Source organism: Mytilus californianus, unplaced genomic scaffold, assembly GCF_021869535.1.
Source record: "Mytilus californianus isolate M0D057914Y unplaced genomic scaffold, xbMytCali1.0.p SCAF_6, whole genome shotgun sequence".
Lineage (NCBI taxonomy): Eukaryota > Metazoa > Mollusca > Bivalvia > Mytilida > Mytilidae > Mytilus > Mytilus californianus.
In genome coordinates this window covers 11,417,686-11,434,607 of record NW_026262712.1, presented here as the reverse complement: position 1 = coordinate 11,434,607, position 16,922 = coordinate 11,417,686, and the positions used below count along the sequence as shown (strand labels likewise).

The 16,922-nt window shown below is 32.5% G+C and overlaps 1 protein-coding gene across 7 annotated transcripts in view; it reads right to left on the bottom strand.

Annotated features, from left to right (window-relative positions):
- Positions 1-506: 506 nt before the first annotated feature.
- LOC127706313 (tetratricopeptide repeat protein 17-like) overlaps positions 507-16,922 on the bottom strand; it is a 65,253-nt gene continuing 48,837 nt past the window's right edge. For 5 of the 7 annotated variants that reach the window (XM_052210827.1, XM_052210828.1, XM_052210829.1 and 2 more), the window contains 7 exons: positions 15,573-15,834; positions 14,590-14,719; positions 14,030-14,186; positions 13,015-13,092; positions 9,116-9,235; positions 6,917-7,060; positions 507-2,603 (listed from right to left, as the gene is read on the bottom strand). In XM_052210827.1, the coding sequence (XP_052066787.1) occupies positions 2,466-2,603; positions 6,917-7,060; positions 9,116-9,235; positions 13,015-13,092; positions 14,030-14,186; positions 14,590-14,719; positions 15,573-15,834 (1,029 nt within the window). In that variant the 3' untranslated portion in view covers positions 507-2,465. The remainder of the gene's footprint in view (positions 2,604-6,916; positions 7,061-9,115; positions 9,236-13,014; positions 13,093-14,029; positions 14,187-14,589; positions 14,720-15,572; positions 15,835-16,922) is intronic. The other 2 variants (XR_007984413.1, XR_007984414.1) reach the window with 2 other exon arrangements.

Genomic DNA, 16,922 nt, shown 5'->3' with positions numbered 1-16,922 from the left:
GTGAGCTAAAAACTTTAATCACAGACTGAACCTTAATGTTGATGCGGCTGATGCCTCCACCGGAGTCTAGGATCACTATGTCTCGCTTTTGCGACATAAATGTCACAGGCTCGACAAAAATGTGGAAAGCCGGTCACACCGTGTAGTTCATTGGGAGACCTTTGGAATTGATCAATAAGAATCATTGCTGGCTTTTTGCACCATATATTTCGTTCAGAATCACGTGATGATAAATTGATAAGATCATTCTATTAATCATTATGGTCAAGTTTACCCGAGGTGAGGATAAAATTTACCAGAGTTTCATTGATACTATGTGCAGTCAATACTGTGATGCTTTCCAACCCACAAAAATGAAATGAGGATCGTTTGTAGAAGGTCTCAGAATTATTCGACCTATAAAATTTTATAAAACTTGAAAACATTTTGCCTGATCTTATGATGTGTCAGCAGTTACAGATTTTTTCTGTCATCAAAATATATAAAAGAACAACAAAACAAAGAAAAGGAATTTCATATTCTTTAATAAAACAGACAATTATACAAAATTAAAAAAAAATAAATAAGGGATGGTATGGAATTCTCTGATTATGAATAATCTCATAACATTGATTTCAATTATCCTGAAAAAAATCTATTAATAACATAATTCTCCTGAATTCTCCTTTCACCCTCTTGCCATCAGACAAAAAATAATATATGTTTCTTTCTGAACACATTCTAAACAAAGCACTAATTCTGGGAACAATGCAAATGCTAAATCTTTAATATGTGTGTTCTTTAATTAACCCTGATCCAAAACAAACAAATTCACATTTTTTACACTATTTCAATGCAACATTAATCATTCACACATTCATTTGTATCAACTTTAGTCTCCATCTTAAGGAAACCTTTTAGTAAGAAATAAGCTGCAGAATATTTTTTTAGATATTACTATATACTTTTCTTTCTTACATATTTATCAGCAGTTAAACAACTCATTGTCACATATTCATCTTGGCAACAATCACATAAACTAAATTGTCAAAAAATAACTATGCTAAAGGATCCTGTATTTAAGGGAACTAGGGCATCTAAACAAAATACCAAAACAATGATTTGTCGAATGTTAAAAAACAGTCAAATACCCCCATATCCTATCTTTTCTACTTTATAAGTGCTTACAGTGAATTAGAACTGAAAGAGAGATCAAGAAAATTAAGTTTTGTTTTCCAAAACTAAAAATTGTTCTTGCTTGTTAAGAGACTGGTCTTCTGAGAACATTGTGTACTTCCTGTTAAGAGACTGGTCTTCTGAGAACATTTTGTACCTCCTGTTAAGAGACTGGTCTTCTGAGAACATTTTGTACTTCCTGTTAAGAGACTGGTCTTCTGAGAACATTTTATACTTCCTGTTAAGAGACTGGTCTTTTGAGAACATTTTGTACTTCCTCTTAAGAGACTGGTCTTCTGAGAACATTTTGTACTTCCTGTCAAGGGACTGGTCTTTTGAATGATATTTCCAGTTAAGAAAAAAACAATTAATTTTTCCCTCTGATATATGGAGAGTTGACACATACACACATTCCTTGCATACATCTCTTTTGTTTCAACAAATCTATGAACTTATAGACAATACTGAACTTTTTTCATTATTGATAAGACATTAAGTGCAATATATATGTATATAAAAGTGAGCGGCAAATAACAATTCAAAATTGGTGCTAGTTATACTGATTATGAAGATGTGTTCTATAATATCCTTCGTGATAAATTTGAGAAATAAAAACTATTTTTAAAACCAAAACCAAATCTAAATTACAAAACTTAAATTACTATCTTTTCTTTCAGATATGTTGTTTTTTCAATGTCATTTCTTACAACTTTCATTCTCTGTGATTTAAAAAAATATATATTTTATCTCTGGAACTGCATTAGCCAAATAAAAAAAAATAAATCAAAAGAAATATTTGTTTCAAAATCAGTATAGAATGGAGACAGGTGATATTCTACACAAAGGGAAAAAAAAATGTTTGCATCGATCTTGCAATTACTGGAAGGAGAGGCTCCAGGTAGTTGGTATTGATAAACTATGATTTTGGTGGCAGACATTTTCGATGGCAGTGATTGGTAGCCTAATACAATTTTTTAAAGGTAATAATATAATATATCCCACCCAAAAGTTTGTTAGCAATTTTCCAAATCTAGCTTACAGTCTGGTGAGCAGAATTTCTGAATACAGCAATAAAGGACTACTGGATTTTTATGGAATTTCCAATTATGACCCCATTTTTCTCTGTTATATGTCAATAAAGTGTAAAAAGATATTTCTTTTTAGAGAAAAAAGGTAAATTCATGAAAGACATCAAAGATGGCAGGTATTTACCCTAACATGGCCACAACATCGGCCATATCAATATTTCGCAATTGTCATGTTTAAAAATATCACAATAAGCTTAAAGATGAGTATATAGCAAAATAAAATTAGTCTGTAGGCATAGCAACAGGTTTCTGCATCACAATTTTACATTTGATGGCTTTAAGCCTCTGCTTTGCAGGTTCAAATGTTGACTGTAATCCCAATGTTGATTCATAAAACATGGTTGCTTTATCCCATTGAGCCTCAAAAAGAAAACAAATACATATACATATTATACACAAGTATCTATAGTTTAAGGGCATACGATACAGCTATAAGGGAGTTAATGACATTGCTAAAGTAAAATGTTATTTTTCATGACGTCAAATTGTGACATAATGGGAAAAGATGCATTTTTCAACTGATTTTAACCATAAGCTTGAAAACGAGTACATGGAGCCAAAGAACAGTTACACAAATTTAGAGCAAACTTATGCCAAGAAGATATTCCAACTATTTTTACATAAAAGTCATGTATGTGTCTCCCAAGGAAAGAAATGTCCAAGAATCCAAAATTTTTAGTAAATGTCTAAATTTCGACCCCATTTGGTCCGAGGACACAGTTATTGTCCTTAGATTTTCGTTGTCTCCAAATATAGTCCCTAGTGTGGACAGTGTATAACTTCCAAATTTATTTCTTTATATTTTATGTATGAAATATTAAGTAAAGGGATGAAATTACAAGTTAAAAAAGTTTGGGTGCTGAATCTTTATGTTAAGTAGTGATTTGGTCCAGTTCAAAAAGGTCAAAAACTAGTATGTCTGAAGCTGTCAAACTGAATTTTAGACCCTCTTAACATAGAATTGTCAATATTTTGAGTTAGAGCTGGTAGACTTTTCTATAATTTTGATATTATTTGTCCCAATCATGTACACTGTAAAAATCTTTTTGAGATAGAGCAGGTGCGCATTTTTTAATTTGAATTTATTGTCTAAAAGAAATGCACTACGAAATAACTGTGTTCTCGGGCCATTTATCCTCTAAGAGTAGCACATAAGGTATATATCTTTTTATTACATATTTGAATTGACTAGGCGAAAAATAGCTTGTATTCAAATTTTTGTCAAAAATCACCATGGGATCAAACCTTTATTGAATGCCCTTAATATTAAGATAAACCTGAATAAAAGAGGGTGTGCTTTATCGGACTGATAATTGGCCTACAAATGAGGTATTACAAAATCTTAGGAATTTTTTGTTAAAAGAATTGATATACTATAAAATCAGAAATTCTTGTGCTGTTTTTATTAATGCTAAAAATGTGGCAATAACAGATTGGTATTTATAAAACCTCACATTAAAAATGTGGCAATAACAGATTGGTATTTATAAAACCTCACATTAAAAATGTGGCAATAACAGATTGGTATTTATAAAAACTCACATTCATAGTTGTGATTTGCCTTCACTATTTTTTGCAATTACCAATTTCTTAATTAAAAGTCTATTCAAAGTTTTGGACTGAATATCTTTCAATTTATAAAAACATTCATTAAAATATCAAGCTCAAAAGATGGCACAAATAAAACTTTCAAAGTACTCAGTTATGACATATATTTATGAGAAAGTTATATATAATGCAAGTACCACATACAAGATGCGTCGATTATGTGTACTAACACTGTGATAAAATATATATAACAAGTGAAACTTCGAGCTACTGCTCACTTATGATACCCCCGCCCCAATATTTCGGTAAACAGGAAGTTGTTGAGTGATGAATCTGAAAACGCATCACTCGGTATAGCTGACTTAAACCCTGAAACCAAATTTCAGAAATCCTTATGATGTAGTTCCTGAGAAAGCTGTGACGAAAAATTATTCATGGGATGGATGGATGGATGGATGGATGGACAGATGGATGGATGGACGGACAGACTGAGGTAAAACAGTATACCCTACTTTTTTAAAGCAGGGGTATACTTATTTATACAAGAGGTGTTATAGGTTCAAACACTGCAGTTAAGCATTTTGTTTGTTGTTGGTGTCTATATTTGTGAGTCCAATGAAAAAGCAAGAGAACTGACAAAAGTATATGTTCATTTTTTTGTATTTCCACAAAATCCAGTGAAACGTTTAGCATTATATTGCTAAATCTAAATCCAGTGAATCTCTATTCAATTAAAAAACATCAAAACTGAACAGTCTCCTTTGCAGATCAATTATTTGGAATATCTTCCAAAATGTACTTTTGGAAGGTTAAGGTGACCTATAAAGTTATGTAGCATGGAACCAACCCTTTCCATATGTTTACCGTTCTTCTCCAATGGAAATTCATACTTTTATAGACTCTGGACCATACAGAGCAAAACAAATTGTACCTGTCTATTTTTGAATACTGTATGTTATTTTTGTCAAGGATTTTGGTCTCATTAAAGTTTGCACTTCTCATTATTTGTCTTAATTTACATTCTAAAATTCATCTGATACTCTGACTTTTTTCTAAATATGGCATTGAAATTTATATAATTAACTATTGTACCTAGCAGTTTTCTGCATGCATTTTTAAAACGACAAATGACAATGTTGGAGGGTTCTACTACCTTTTCTTTTTGTATACCGGTACACACACAGGGGCGGATTCAGGCGGGGGTGTTGCTGGTGTGCGCAACAACCCTCCCCCCCCCCAAAAAAAAAAATTGCAAAGCATGGGTTGTCCTCAGCTTAAAAAGGATATTTCGATAATTTTACCTCAATAAAAAATTTAAGTTTGCGCCCCACCCTCCCTATCTAAAATCCTGGATCCGCCCCCGACACATTAGAGATATATGCCATAAAATACACAAACAAGTGGGCAGCCTACTAAATAAAGGCCTAAATATATAAGGCTTAAATTAACAAAGGACTGTTGTTTTCCGTGTCATTTTCCTTTCGAAGAAATTTGACAAAAAAGTCACAATCCTTCAACTTTTTGTGTTTTTGTGAGGCTGTCACCTTTAGTATCCTTTTTTTTTCATTAATATTTTCATCAGGTAGCTGATGGGATGCTGCAAGGAGAATTTTAGAAAGGAATATGGCCAAATGAAAAAATAATAAAATGCTTCGATGGGGCGCAGCTTGATACGACCGCAGAGGTCGAACCCTGAACAGTTGGGGCAAGTATGGACACAACATTCAAGCTTGATACAGCACTGAATTTGGATTGTAATTAAATATTTGACACAGCATAGGTTTCTGACACAGAATGAATGTGGTCTAAGAACTTTTTTTTAAAGATTTTTAATTTACCTGTTCAAACCATATCATTATTATTTGCTTTTATATATAAATCAGAAATAACCAATTTAAAATGGAAAACTTTAAAGAAAAAAAAGGAAAAAAAAATCCCACCCCAAATTTTTTGAACCCTCTTATGATTCATCACCCCCAAACTCAATCCCAGCCTTCCCTTTGTGGTATGGTACCTTGAAGTACAATTTCAGAGAGATCCATACACTTGAACACAAGTTATTGTCTGGAAACTAGAAAAATGCTTGTTTTTTTGACCCAAATTCCTAAACGTTTAGGGCAATTAACCCCAAACTCAAACCCAGCTTTCCCTTTGTGATATGGAACCTTGTAGTACAATTTCATAAAGATCAATACACTTACACACAAGTTATTGTCCTGAAACTAGAAAAATGCTTGTTTTTTTGCCCCTTTATGGCCCCTAATTCCAAAAATTTTGAGGCAATTACCCCCAAAATCAATCCCAGCCTTCCCTTTGTGGTACGGTACCTCGTAGTACAATTTCAGAGAGATCCATACACTTGAACACAAGTAATTGTCTGGAAACTAGAAAAATGCTTATTTTTGACCCCTTTTTGGCCCCTTATTCCTAAACGTTTTGGGCAATTACCCCCAAACTCAATTCCAGCTTTCCCTTTGTAATATGGAACCTTGTAGTACAATTTAAGAAAGATTCATACACTTACACACAAGTTATTGTCATGAAACTAGAAAAATGCTTGTTTTTTGCCCCTTTTTGGCCCCTAATTCCTAAAATTTGAAGGCAATTACCCCCAAAATCAATCCCAGCATTCCCTTTGTGATATGGAACCTTGTGGTACAATGTCAGAAAGATCCATACACTTACACACAAGTTATTGTCATGAAACTAGAAAAATGCTTGTTTTTTGCCCCTTTTTGGCCCCCAATTCCTAAAATTTGGAGGGAATTACCCCCAAAATCAATCCCAGCATTCCCTTTGTGATATGGAACCTTGTGGTACAATGTCAGAGAGATCCATACACTAACACACAAGTTATGTCTGGAAGTTACAAAAATGCTTATTTTTGGCCCCTAATTCCTTAACTGTTGGTACCATAACCCCCAAAATCAATCCCCACCTCCCTTTTGTGGTATTGAACCTTATGGTAAAATTTCATAGAGATCCATTCACTTAAACTAAAGTTAGAGTGCGAAAACACATGTGTCTTCGGACGACAACGACGCCAACATCATCCCAATATACGACCGCAAAATTTTTTTGCGGTCTTATAAAAACTACATGTCAAGATTTTGGGTGATAATTACCTTTACAGCATATAGATTAGCCATCGTGAAGTGGCTCACAGCCACTTTATTGGCAGTATCTAGAGCTAAATTAGTGGTAAAAATAGCATCGTTGATATAACCAGCTCGATGAAAAATATTGGCAATACTGATTAACGCTGTGTCCTGAAAATAGATATATATTTTCTGCTAACATAAACATGAACTGTTTTTTTTTACTAGCCTTGGCACATTTGTGTCAAATATTTTTATAAATAAAGTTTCAGCTTCAAAACAACCTAGATTATTTTACTTCTGGCTCAAGACCACAATTAATGACCCGGTTTTTCGTTGTCCACGAATATAGTTCCTTTTAATTAGAGTGTATTTTTACTTAATTTTTTTTCTTTCCCTTCCTCACTCATTTCTTAGTTTTTTTTGGGGTGGAAATGAAAGAAGAGAGGTGAAATAAACTTTTGGATGTTGTATTTTAACTGATTTCGATATGGAAAGAGTGATTAGGCCAGGTGCAAAAAGGTGATATTTACTGTTTTTGGAACATCTCTTGACTTGTCCATAGGGGTATGGATGTGTATTGGCTAAATTTGTAAGAGTGATTGGTTCAATCTTTCTGAATTTTGGATATATTTTTGGACTAGTACTATACATTAAACACACAAAAGATTTGACAAAAATGCATGGTGCATTTTTTTTAATGAAACAAAACGTTATAAAGAACTAATAGAGGAATTTAATTGTGGTCTGTGGCCTTCTGTTTCTTGTGAATGTTTTATAAATTGCTTCGCTGAGCGCAGCTGGATACAACCGCAGATGTCCAACCCTGAAAAGTTGGGCCAAAATGGACACAATATTCGCGCTTGGGTCTGAATTTGGATTGTAATATTTGACACATAATAGGATTCTGACACAGAATAACTGTAGTCAAGGAACTTAGAATTGGTTATATGATTTGAATTTATATTCAATTTATTGCTTTTGTGCAATACACTATGCTGTTGCGAATTTACCCCCCAACCCCCTACCAAATTTTTTTTATTTTACCCCGGTTTTTTGATTTTGTGCAATACACTATGCTGTTGAATATTAACCCCCCAAAAAAAATATTTGAAGAAATTTTCTTTTAATTTCTGAAATCTGAAATGAGAAAAATTGTCCCCCCCTCCAATTTTTTTCACCTCCCCCCTTTCCCTTATTCCCCAAAAAAATTCTTTCCCTCAAGATATGGTCAGTATCTTAATTCAAATTTCTAATGCAGTTTGCAACCAAAATTACCCATTTAAATACATCATAAAAGTTTTAAAATATAAAATGACATACATAGTCATGGCTAAAATTAATATTAATTAATAGTAACTGCTGAAAATAAATTGACAGCTAATCACCTCAAGACAATCATCATTGCTTAATACATAATTTACAAGCAGTGTAAGGGAGGTAATCAAACAGTGTTCTTTAATTTGAATTGGATTACCTCCCTTACACTGCTTTTAAATTGTCTCAATTGTCCTTTAACCAGAAAAACCCTTGTTTTTCCCCTTTTTTTGCCCCTAATTACTAAATGGTTTGAGCCATAACCCCCAAAGTCAATCCTAACCATCCCTTTGTTGTATGGAAGTTTGTGGTATAATTTAAGAGAGATTCATACACTTTAACACAAGTTATTGTCTGGAAACTACAAAAATGCTTATTTGGGCCCCTTTTTTGGCCCCTAATTCCTAAACAGTTGGGACCATAACCCCCAAAATCAATCCCAACCTTCCTTTAGTGGTTATAAACCTTGTGTTAATATTTTATTGATTTCTATTTACTTATACTAAAGTTATTATCCGGAAACCATCTGTCTTCGGACGACGCTGACGACGACGACGCCAACGTGATACCAATATACGACCAAAAAATTTTTAATTTTTGCGGTCGTATAAAAATCATTAATGGAATGAAGTTTTACACAAACAAAATTACTAATTTAAATATTTATCTAGCAACCATGATCAAGCTCTAACCCCATGACACCTGGGTAGTTATAGCTTATCAATTGATGTAGGTGATTTACTACATCATCGTCTTAGTGACATTTATACCACATTTCTTATTCACAGTACTTATTATTTCATAAACAGATCTGGTGTTATTGTTCTTGGCTATTGACCAGTTGAAAAGACACATCTACCAACAAATCCTTCTTTAACAAAATCTGTATATCAATTTAAATATGTTTACCCTTTTACTTCTGGGTGCTGTTGTTAAAGACAGACGTAAACAATCAATGGCTTTCTTGGCATCACCTTCCACTCTCCAGTACAGGGCTGCTACATTTGTTAAGATCCAAGATGTCATATTCTGTAAAATAAAATAATAAAATGCTTCGCTGGGCGCAGCTTGATACGACCGCAGAGGTCGAACCCTGAACAGTTGGGGCAAGTATGGACACAACATTCAAGCTTGATACAGCTCTGAATTTGGATTGTGATTAAATATTTGACACAGCATAGGTTTCTGACACAGAAAGAATGTGGTCTAAGAACTTCAATTTTTTTAATTTACCTATTATGATCCAATGCCCAAAATCAAAATACATGGTTAGATTCAGCATATCAAAGAACCCCATATATTCAATTTTTGTTGAAATCAAACAAAGTTTAATTTTGGACCCCAACTTGGACAAACTTGAAAACTGGTCCCATAATCAAAAATCTAAACACATGTTTAGATTCAGCATATCAAAGTACCCCAAGAATTCAATTTTTGTTAAAATCAAACTAAGTTTAATTTTGGACCCTTTGGACCTTAATGTAGACCAATTTAAAAAACGGGACCCAAAATTAAAAATCTAAAAACAGGGTTAGATTTGGCATATCAAAGAACCCCAATAATTCAATTTTTGATGAAATCAAACAAAGTTTAATTTTGGACCCTTTTGACCTCAATATGAACCAATTTGATAGCGGGCCCACAAAATAAAAAATCTAAATACATGGTAAGATTCAGCATATCAAAGAACCCCATATATTCAATTTTTGTTGAAATCAAACAAAGTTTAATTTTGGACCCCAATTTGGACCAACTTGAAAACTGGGCCAAAAATCTAAAATCTAAATACATGTTTAGATTCAGCATATCAAAGAACCCCATATATTCAATTTTTGTTGAAATCAAACAAAGTTTAATTTTGGACCCCAACTTGGACCAACTTGAAAACTGGTCCCATAATCAAAAATCTAAACACATGTTTAGATTCAGCATATCAAAGAACCCCAAAAATTCAATTTTTGTTAAAATCAAACTAAGTTTAATTTTGGACCCTTTGGACCTTAATGTAGACCAATTTAAAAAACGGGACCCAAAATTAAAAATCTAAATACACGGTTAGATTTGGTATATCAAAGAACCCCAATAATTAAATTTTTGATGAAATCAAACAAAGTTTAATTTTGGACCCTTTTGACCTCAATATGAACCAATTTGATAGCGGGCCCACAAATAAAAAATCTAAATACATGGTAAGATTCAGCATATCAAAGAACCCCATATATTCAATTTTTGTTGAAATCAAACAAAGTTTAATTTTGGACCCCAATTTGGACCAACTTGAAAACTGGGCCCATAATCAAAAATCTAAACACATGTTTAGATTCAGCATATCAAAGAACCCCAAGAATTCAATTTTTGTTAAAATCAAACTAAGTTTAATTTTGGACCCTTTGGACCTTAATGTAGACCAATTTAAAAACGGGACCCAAAATTAAAAATCTAATTACACGGTTAGATTTGGCATATCAAAGACCCAATAATTCAATTTTTGATGAAATCAAACAAAGTTTAATTTTGGACCCTTTTGACCTCAATATGAACCAATTTGATAGCGGGTCCACAAATAAAAAATCTAAATACATGGTTAGATTCAGCATATCAAAGAACCCCAAGAATTCAATTTTTGATGAAATCAAACAAAGTTTAATTTTGGACCCTTTTGACCTCAATGTGGACAAAGTTGATAATGGGGCCCAAAAATCAAAAATCTAAATACATGGTTAGATTCAGCATATCAAAGAACCCCATATATTCAATTTTTGTTGAAATCAAACAAAGTTTAATTTTGGACCCCGATTTGGACCAACTTGAAAACTGGGCCCATAATCAAAAATCTAAATACATGTTTAGATTCAGCATATCAAAGAACCCTAAAAATTCAATTTTTGTTAAAATCAAACTAAGTTTAATTTTGGACCCTTTGGACCCTAATGTAGACCAATTTGAAAACGGAACCAAAAATTAAGAATCTAAATACACGGTTAGATTCGTCATATCAAAGAACCCCAATAATTCAATTTTTGATGAAATCAAACAAAGTTAAATTTTGGACCCTTTGGACCTCAATGTGGACCAATTTAAAAACGGGGCCCACAATCCAAAAACTTAATACTTGGTTAGATTCAGCATATTAAAGAACCCCAAGAATTCAAGAATAAAACTCCACTGAAATTGATCAAGAAATAAGCAATTTATACGAAGTATCTTCTTTTGCACAATACTGTGCAATTGAATATTTCTTGCTATTGTGCAATCTGTACAATTGACAATTTCTTGCTATTGCGCAATATTGTGCTATTGGATATTTCTTGCTATTGCGCAATACTGTGCAATTGAAGATTTCTTGCTATTGCGCAATACTGTGCAATTGAAGATTTCTTGCTATTGTGCAATACTGTGCAATTGAAAATTTCTTGCTATTGCACAATACTTATTATATAAAAATTTACACATCCTGTTTGGTGTGTATCTCCTACCATATCATTATTATTTGCTTTTAAATATAAAACAGAAATAACCAACTTAAAATGGAAAATTTTAAAAGAATAAAAAAAGGAAAAAAAGAAAAAAAAGAAAAAAAAAAAAATCCCCCCCCCCCAAATTTTTTGAACCCCCTTATGATTCATCACCCCCAAACTCAATCCCAGCCTTCCCTTTGTGGTATGGTACCTTGCAGTACAATTTCAGAGAGATCCATACACTTGAACACAAGTTATTGTCTGGAAACTAGAAAAATGCTTATTTTTGGCCCCTTTTTGGCCCCCTATTCCTAAACGTTTCGGGCAATTACCCACAAACTCAATTCCAGCTTTCCCTTTGTGATATGGAACCTTGTAGTACAATTTCAGAAATATCCAAACACTTACACACAAGTTATTGTCATGAAACTAGAAAAATGCTTGTTTTTTGGCCCTTTTTTGGCCCCTAATTCCTAAAATTTTGAGGCAATTACCCCCAAAATCAATTACAGCCTTCCCTTTGTGATATGGAACCTTGTGGTACAATGTCAGAGAGATCCATACACTTACACACAAGTTATTGTCTGGAAGTTACAAAAATGCTTATTTTTGGCCCCTTTTTGGCCCCTAATTCCTTAACTGTTGGTACCATAACCCCCAAAATCAATCCCAACCTTCCTTTCGTGGTATTGAACCTTATGGTAAAATTTCATGGAGATCCATTCACTTAAACTAAAGTTAGAGTGCGAAAACCAATGTGTCTTCGGACGACGCCAGACGACGACGACGCCAACGTCATACCAATATACGACCAAAAAATTTTCAATTTTTGCGGTCGTATAAAAACATTTACCAAGTGTTTTTCATTTTCTGTAAAATAAAATAAACACATTTACCAAGTGTTTTTCATTTTCTGTAAAATAAAATAAACACATTTACCAAGTGTTTTTCATTTTCTGTAAAATAAAATAAACACATTTACCAAGTGTTTTTCATTTTCTGTAAAATAAAATACACACATTTACCAAGTGCTTTTCATAAACACATTTACCAAGCGTTTTTCATTTTCTGTAAAACAAAATAAACACATTTACCAAGTGTTTTTCATTTTCTGTAAAATTAAATTATATACATTATGTAAAAATAAAAGGAGATAGGTGTCAAAAGTCAATGACGCAGCAACTCCGGTTAAATGACTTTTGAGATTTAGATAACTCATTAATGCATTTGTCTTTTGGTAATTTTGAAAATTTGATAATTTTTTTTATATTCAAACTAAATGTATCACTAAGTGAGGAATAAAATTCAACAATAAGATATTAATACAGATAATTACGAAATGCATGATACCTTTTTCAAAGCGTTTGCAATCCTGGTTCCAATCACTTCAACACGTTGTGCTGGTTCCCCTCCAAGTTTCTGTAAAACCTAAAATATTCAAAACAACCATAAAAATCATTTGTAAATAAAGAGATTTTTTTATGTATCTAATTAATTGTTAGGGAGTTTCCTGTCTTCCAAAACGTACATAAACATTACTATTCAGTAGGGTGAAACGATTTGTGAGATCACAATTCTCAATCTTTTAAATTCATACACAATTAAAACCATATATGATATTCAAATAAAAGAAGATTGTGTCTGATGACACGAATGCCCCACGCTCAAGCTTTGGAATTTTCCTAGTTAAAAAGGGGCATAACTCTAGAACCGCAAGTGACTCACTGCCTAAATTTGAACTATGTCTGCAAGTATTGGTTCATAGCATTGTGAATGAGATTCAGAAAATTTGGATGAGGAAAACTTAAGTGCAATTGGGAAATGAAATGGGACAGACAGAAAAACAGAAAGACGGAAGGTCAAGGGTAACACTTAATGCCCCTTTTGCTTATGGTAGGGGCATAAAAATCATACATGTATTAATATAGTTTTGCATGTCATATCTAGAAACAATCAAAATGTTATTTCTGTGAAACATGAAATACTACCGTCTGCCAGTAGTGTATATAACAGATATTAAACAAATATAATGATGATAATAGGAAAAAAGTGACGCACCAAAATTCAAACTTGATCTGTGTTTTATGGTAATAAGCATTGTGTATAAGTTTCCTAACATTGGTTGAGGCAAACTAAAGTAAGAGAACGGAAACCAATTTTGGGACATACGGACGGACGTACAGACAGACAAGGGTAAAACTTAATGCCCCCTCCGCTTTGGCGGGGCATAAAAATAATATGGTGTAGTAATGACACAAAATCCTACATGTACTTGGCAAACACGTAGCAACTTGTATTGTTGATTTTTAATCTAAGGCTAACTTGAATTAATCTACAGTAATAGAAGCAGTACTGTAAATATTACCTCTCTCAGTCCTGACTCAGGCTGGTATTGAAGATTGTCTCTGTTAATCATTCCAGGTAAGTTATCTAATTCTAGACTGCTAGAGAATTCCGTCATACAGACAGGCTCCTCATAGTATCGTCTGATAACTGTTTCAAAATCTATATGCTTCCTTAAACTGAAATTATAAAAAAATTAATAAACTTCAAATTATCTTAATTATTACTACAGTCAATTCAATTTAAAAGATCACCTCTATTCTAAGGTTGACTCCATTATAAAGTCACTTCTCTCTAAACACAAGGTTTGACTGATCTCACAAAAATTTAGATGTTTTTGCTTAAACAGTTCTCATGAGGGGGTCTCAACATACAAAACAATACTTGTTTAATGATTTATTCAAGAAACAAATTTTAATTCCAGTGGCTTTCTTTGGGCATAAAGATACAGTAGCCAGACTTGTGTAATTTGTGTCAGTGGTTTATTTTTGCTTATTATCCAATTAAGATACAGTTTAGAATATATCCCAATATAACAATAAAGATTTCTAAAGAATCCTTGTTCAAGAATGTGATACTTACTCCACTTGCTTAGCTGTGACTGACAGGAAAGTACTGGTAAACTCACTAAACTTTATGTTTGGTAGGTTGTTACAATCCATAGTAGTGGGTGTGGCCATATGATATCTTTGTCCAATCTGATAGCTTGTATCTGAAATAGACAAATAAATTAAAATCAAGAGGGTGTAGCTTTATGATATGTTTGTCCAATCTGATAGCTTGTATCTGAAACAGATAAATTAGTTTATATTGAGGGGTTGTGACCATATGATATATTTGCCCAATCTAATAGCTTGTATCTGAAACAGACAAATAAGTGTTTTTTAATGAACTGGATGTAACAATGAAATAGAGCAGTCCAGAGACAGAAAAAGAAAAAGACAAATATTCTAAAAGAGGGGATTGTGTAGGTTGTTGGAGATCCCTGTGTATACCAACTAATTTTCCTGACTTTGACTAGTAGAAAAACAAACAAATATATATCCTAGCAAAATATGTTAAAAACCTCAAAAAAACTTGAAATTCCTTTTATATATGAAAACATCAACAAAGTAAGAAAATTTAAAAAAAAAAATGCCACAAATTCGGCTAGAAAGGGCTATACAAGAAAAAAGTATCTGATAAAACAATTTGGTTTACACTTTTCAATATTTTCTGTTTGGCTTTTGTAAGAAGCTTCCTCAAAGGCAATAATGGCCCATGTTTTTTGTCTTATAAAATCATTTTGAAGAGGTAATCATCTGATAACTCAATTAAAAATTCATGATATTTAAACTTTGAACATGAATATGAAAATATTACAAATATCTGACACATAAATTAAATGTTTTGCTGTAGATAAAACCTTTTAAGTGATTTTTCAAAGCATGATCATAAAAGGTTATGTATGATATTTGAATCAGTAATTGTTTATTGTCAAGTACTACAGTTTTTCATACTCTAAATAGGATATATATCATGTATGTAGACTGAACTATTTTTTTGGAAAATAACTGAACTGGTACCTGGAAGTTCTGAATCTGGTAACTGTTCCACTGGTTCCATTTTAACTTCTTTCCCATCATGAATATTTGGTTCCTGTGGGTTTTTAGATCTACTCTGTCGACGTTTAGTTTCTTTATTAACTTCAGGACCTTCAGGAGACTTTGCAGATTTCTTTTCATCTTTTTCTTTTGCTTTTTTAGAAGCACATTTACTATTCAAATGTTGCAGCAGAGCAGATTCTAAATTCTCAAGTCCTTCTTTGTGCTTATCAAATTCTTCTAACTAAAAATAGATAGAAACCAATAATTTAACCTTGACATAAATCTAAATCCAAATCCTACATCATGAAGAACACCTCCCTACATTTGAATAAAAAATTAAACAAGCAATCATCTCCTAATTTTTCATAAATATATAGAACCATAAATTAAGAAAAACTAATGGCAGAATTTGAGCAATGTAAAACTTGGTTCAGTCCACCAATTTTATTCAAAAGCTCCAATACAAAGTAAGGGTAAAGAAGGGCAGTGGTTAAGTGTGCCATAAAACCTATTTCATTGCACAACTTTCATTTGAAGCTTCCTGTACCAAGTCAGTACTATGCTGGTCAATTGCTGGTCAATTGCTGATTGTTCCATAGAAAGTTGTTTAAAAATTCAGTATATATGCTAAATGATTTAGTGGAATGTTCCCTGAGTTGTTCTGACCTTTAAATATAAAGTAAGAAGATGTCAAATAATTGGCAATGAGAGTTCACATGAAATGGATTTAAGGAAATATAGGTCCCCTGTATAGTCAGCTGTAAAAAGCCCTGATATGATAAAATGTGAAACAAATAAATTCTTTATCCTTATCAGTACAAAGTGCCTTAAGACTCTAGATCTGGGTCAAGGGAGATAATTCCTAAAAGTAATACATTGTAGTCAGGATTCCTCAATTCTTTGTGAGCTTCCATTAAAATATTCTGTGTTACTAAATAGCTTACAATATATTTATGAGAATGGTTGACACAAACTTACCAGTGATTTTAAAGAGTTATGTCCCTTATCCTACAGCTATGTCTACCTCTTCCAAAAAAGTATGACATCAAAGTTGTCGATAAATCATGTTTCTTAAATAATTCTAATGAGCAAGACTTCTAATCTTATACTTTTTTTTCTTTATCCAATTTTAAATCGATTTATTTTTTTACAGCATAACTAAATTTTCTAGACATAAAAGGTTATCCAAAACTCATCACAACTTACATCTCATAAAATGTTTAATTATTTAGTTTTTCAAAAACAAGTAATAGTATCTTAGAAGACTTCATCTGAAGATTTAAGTAATTGATAAGTTGTCTCATACACTCTATGTTCATAAACTCACCT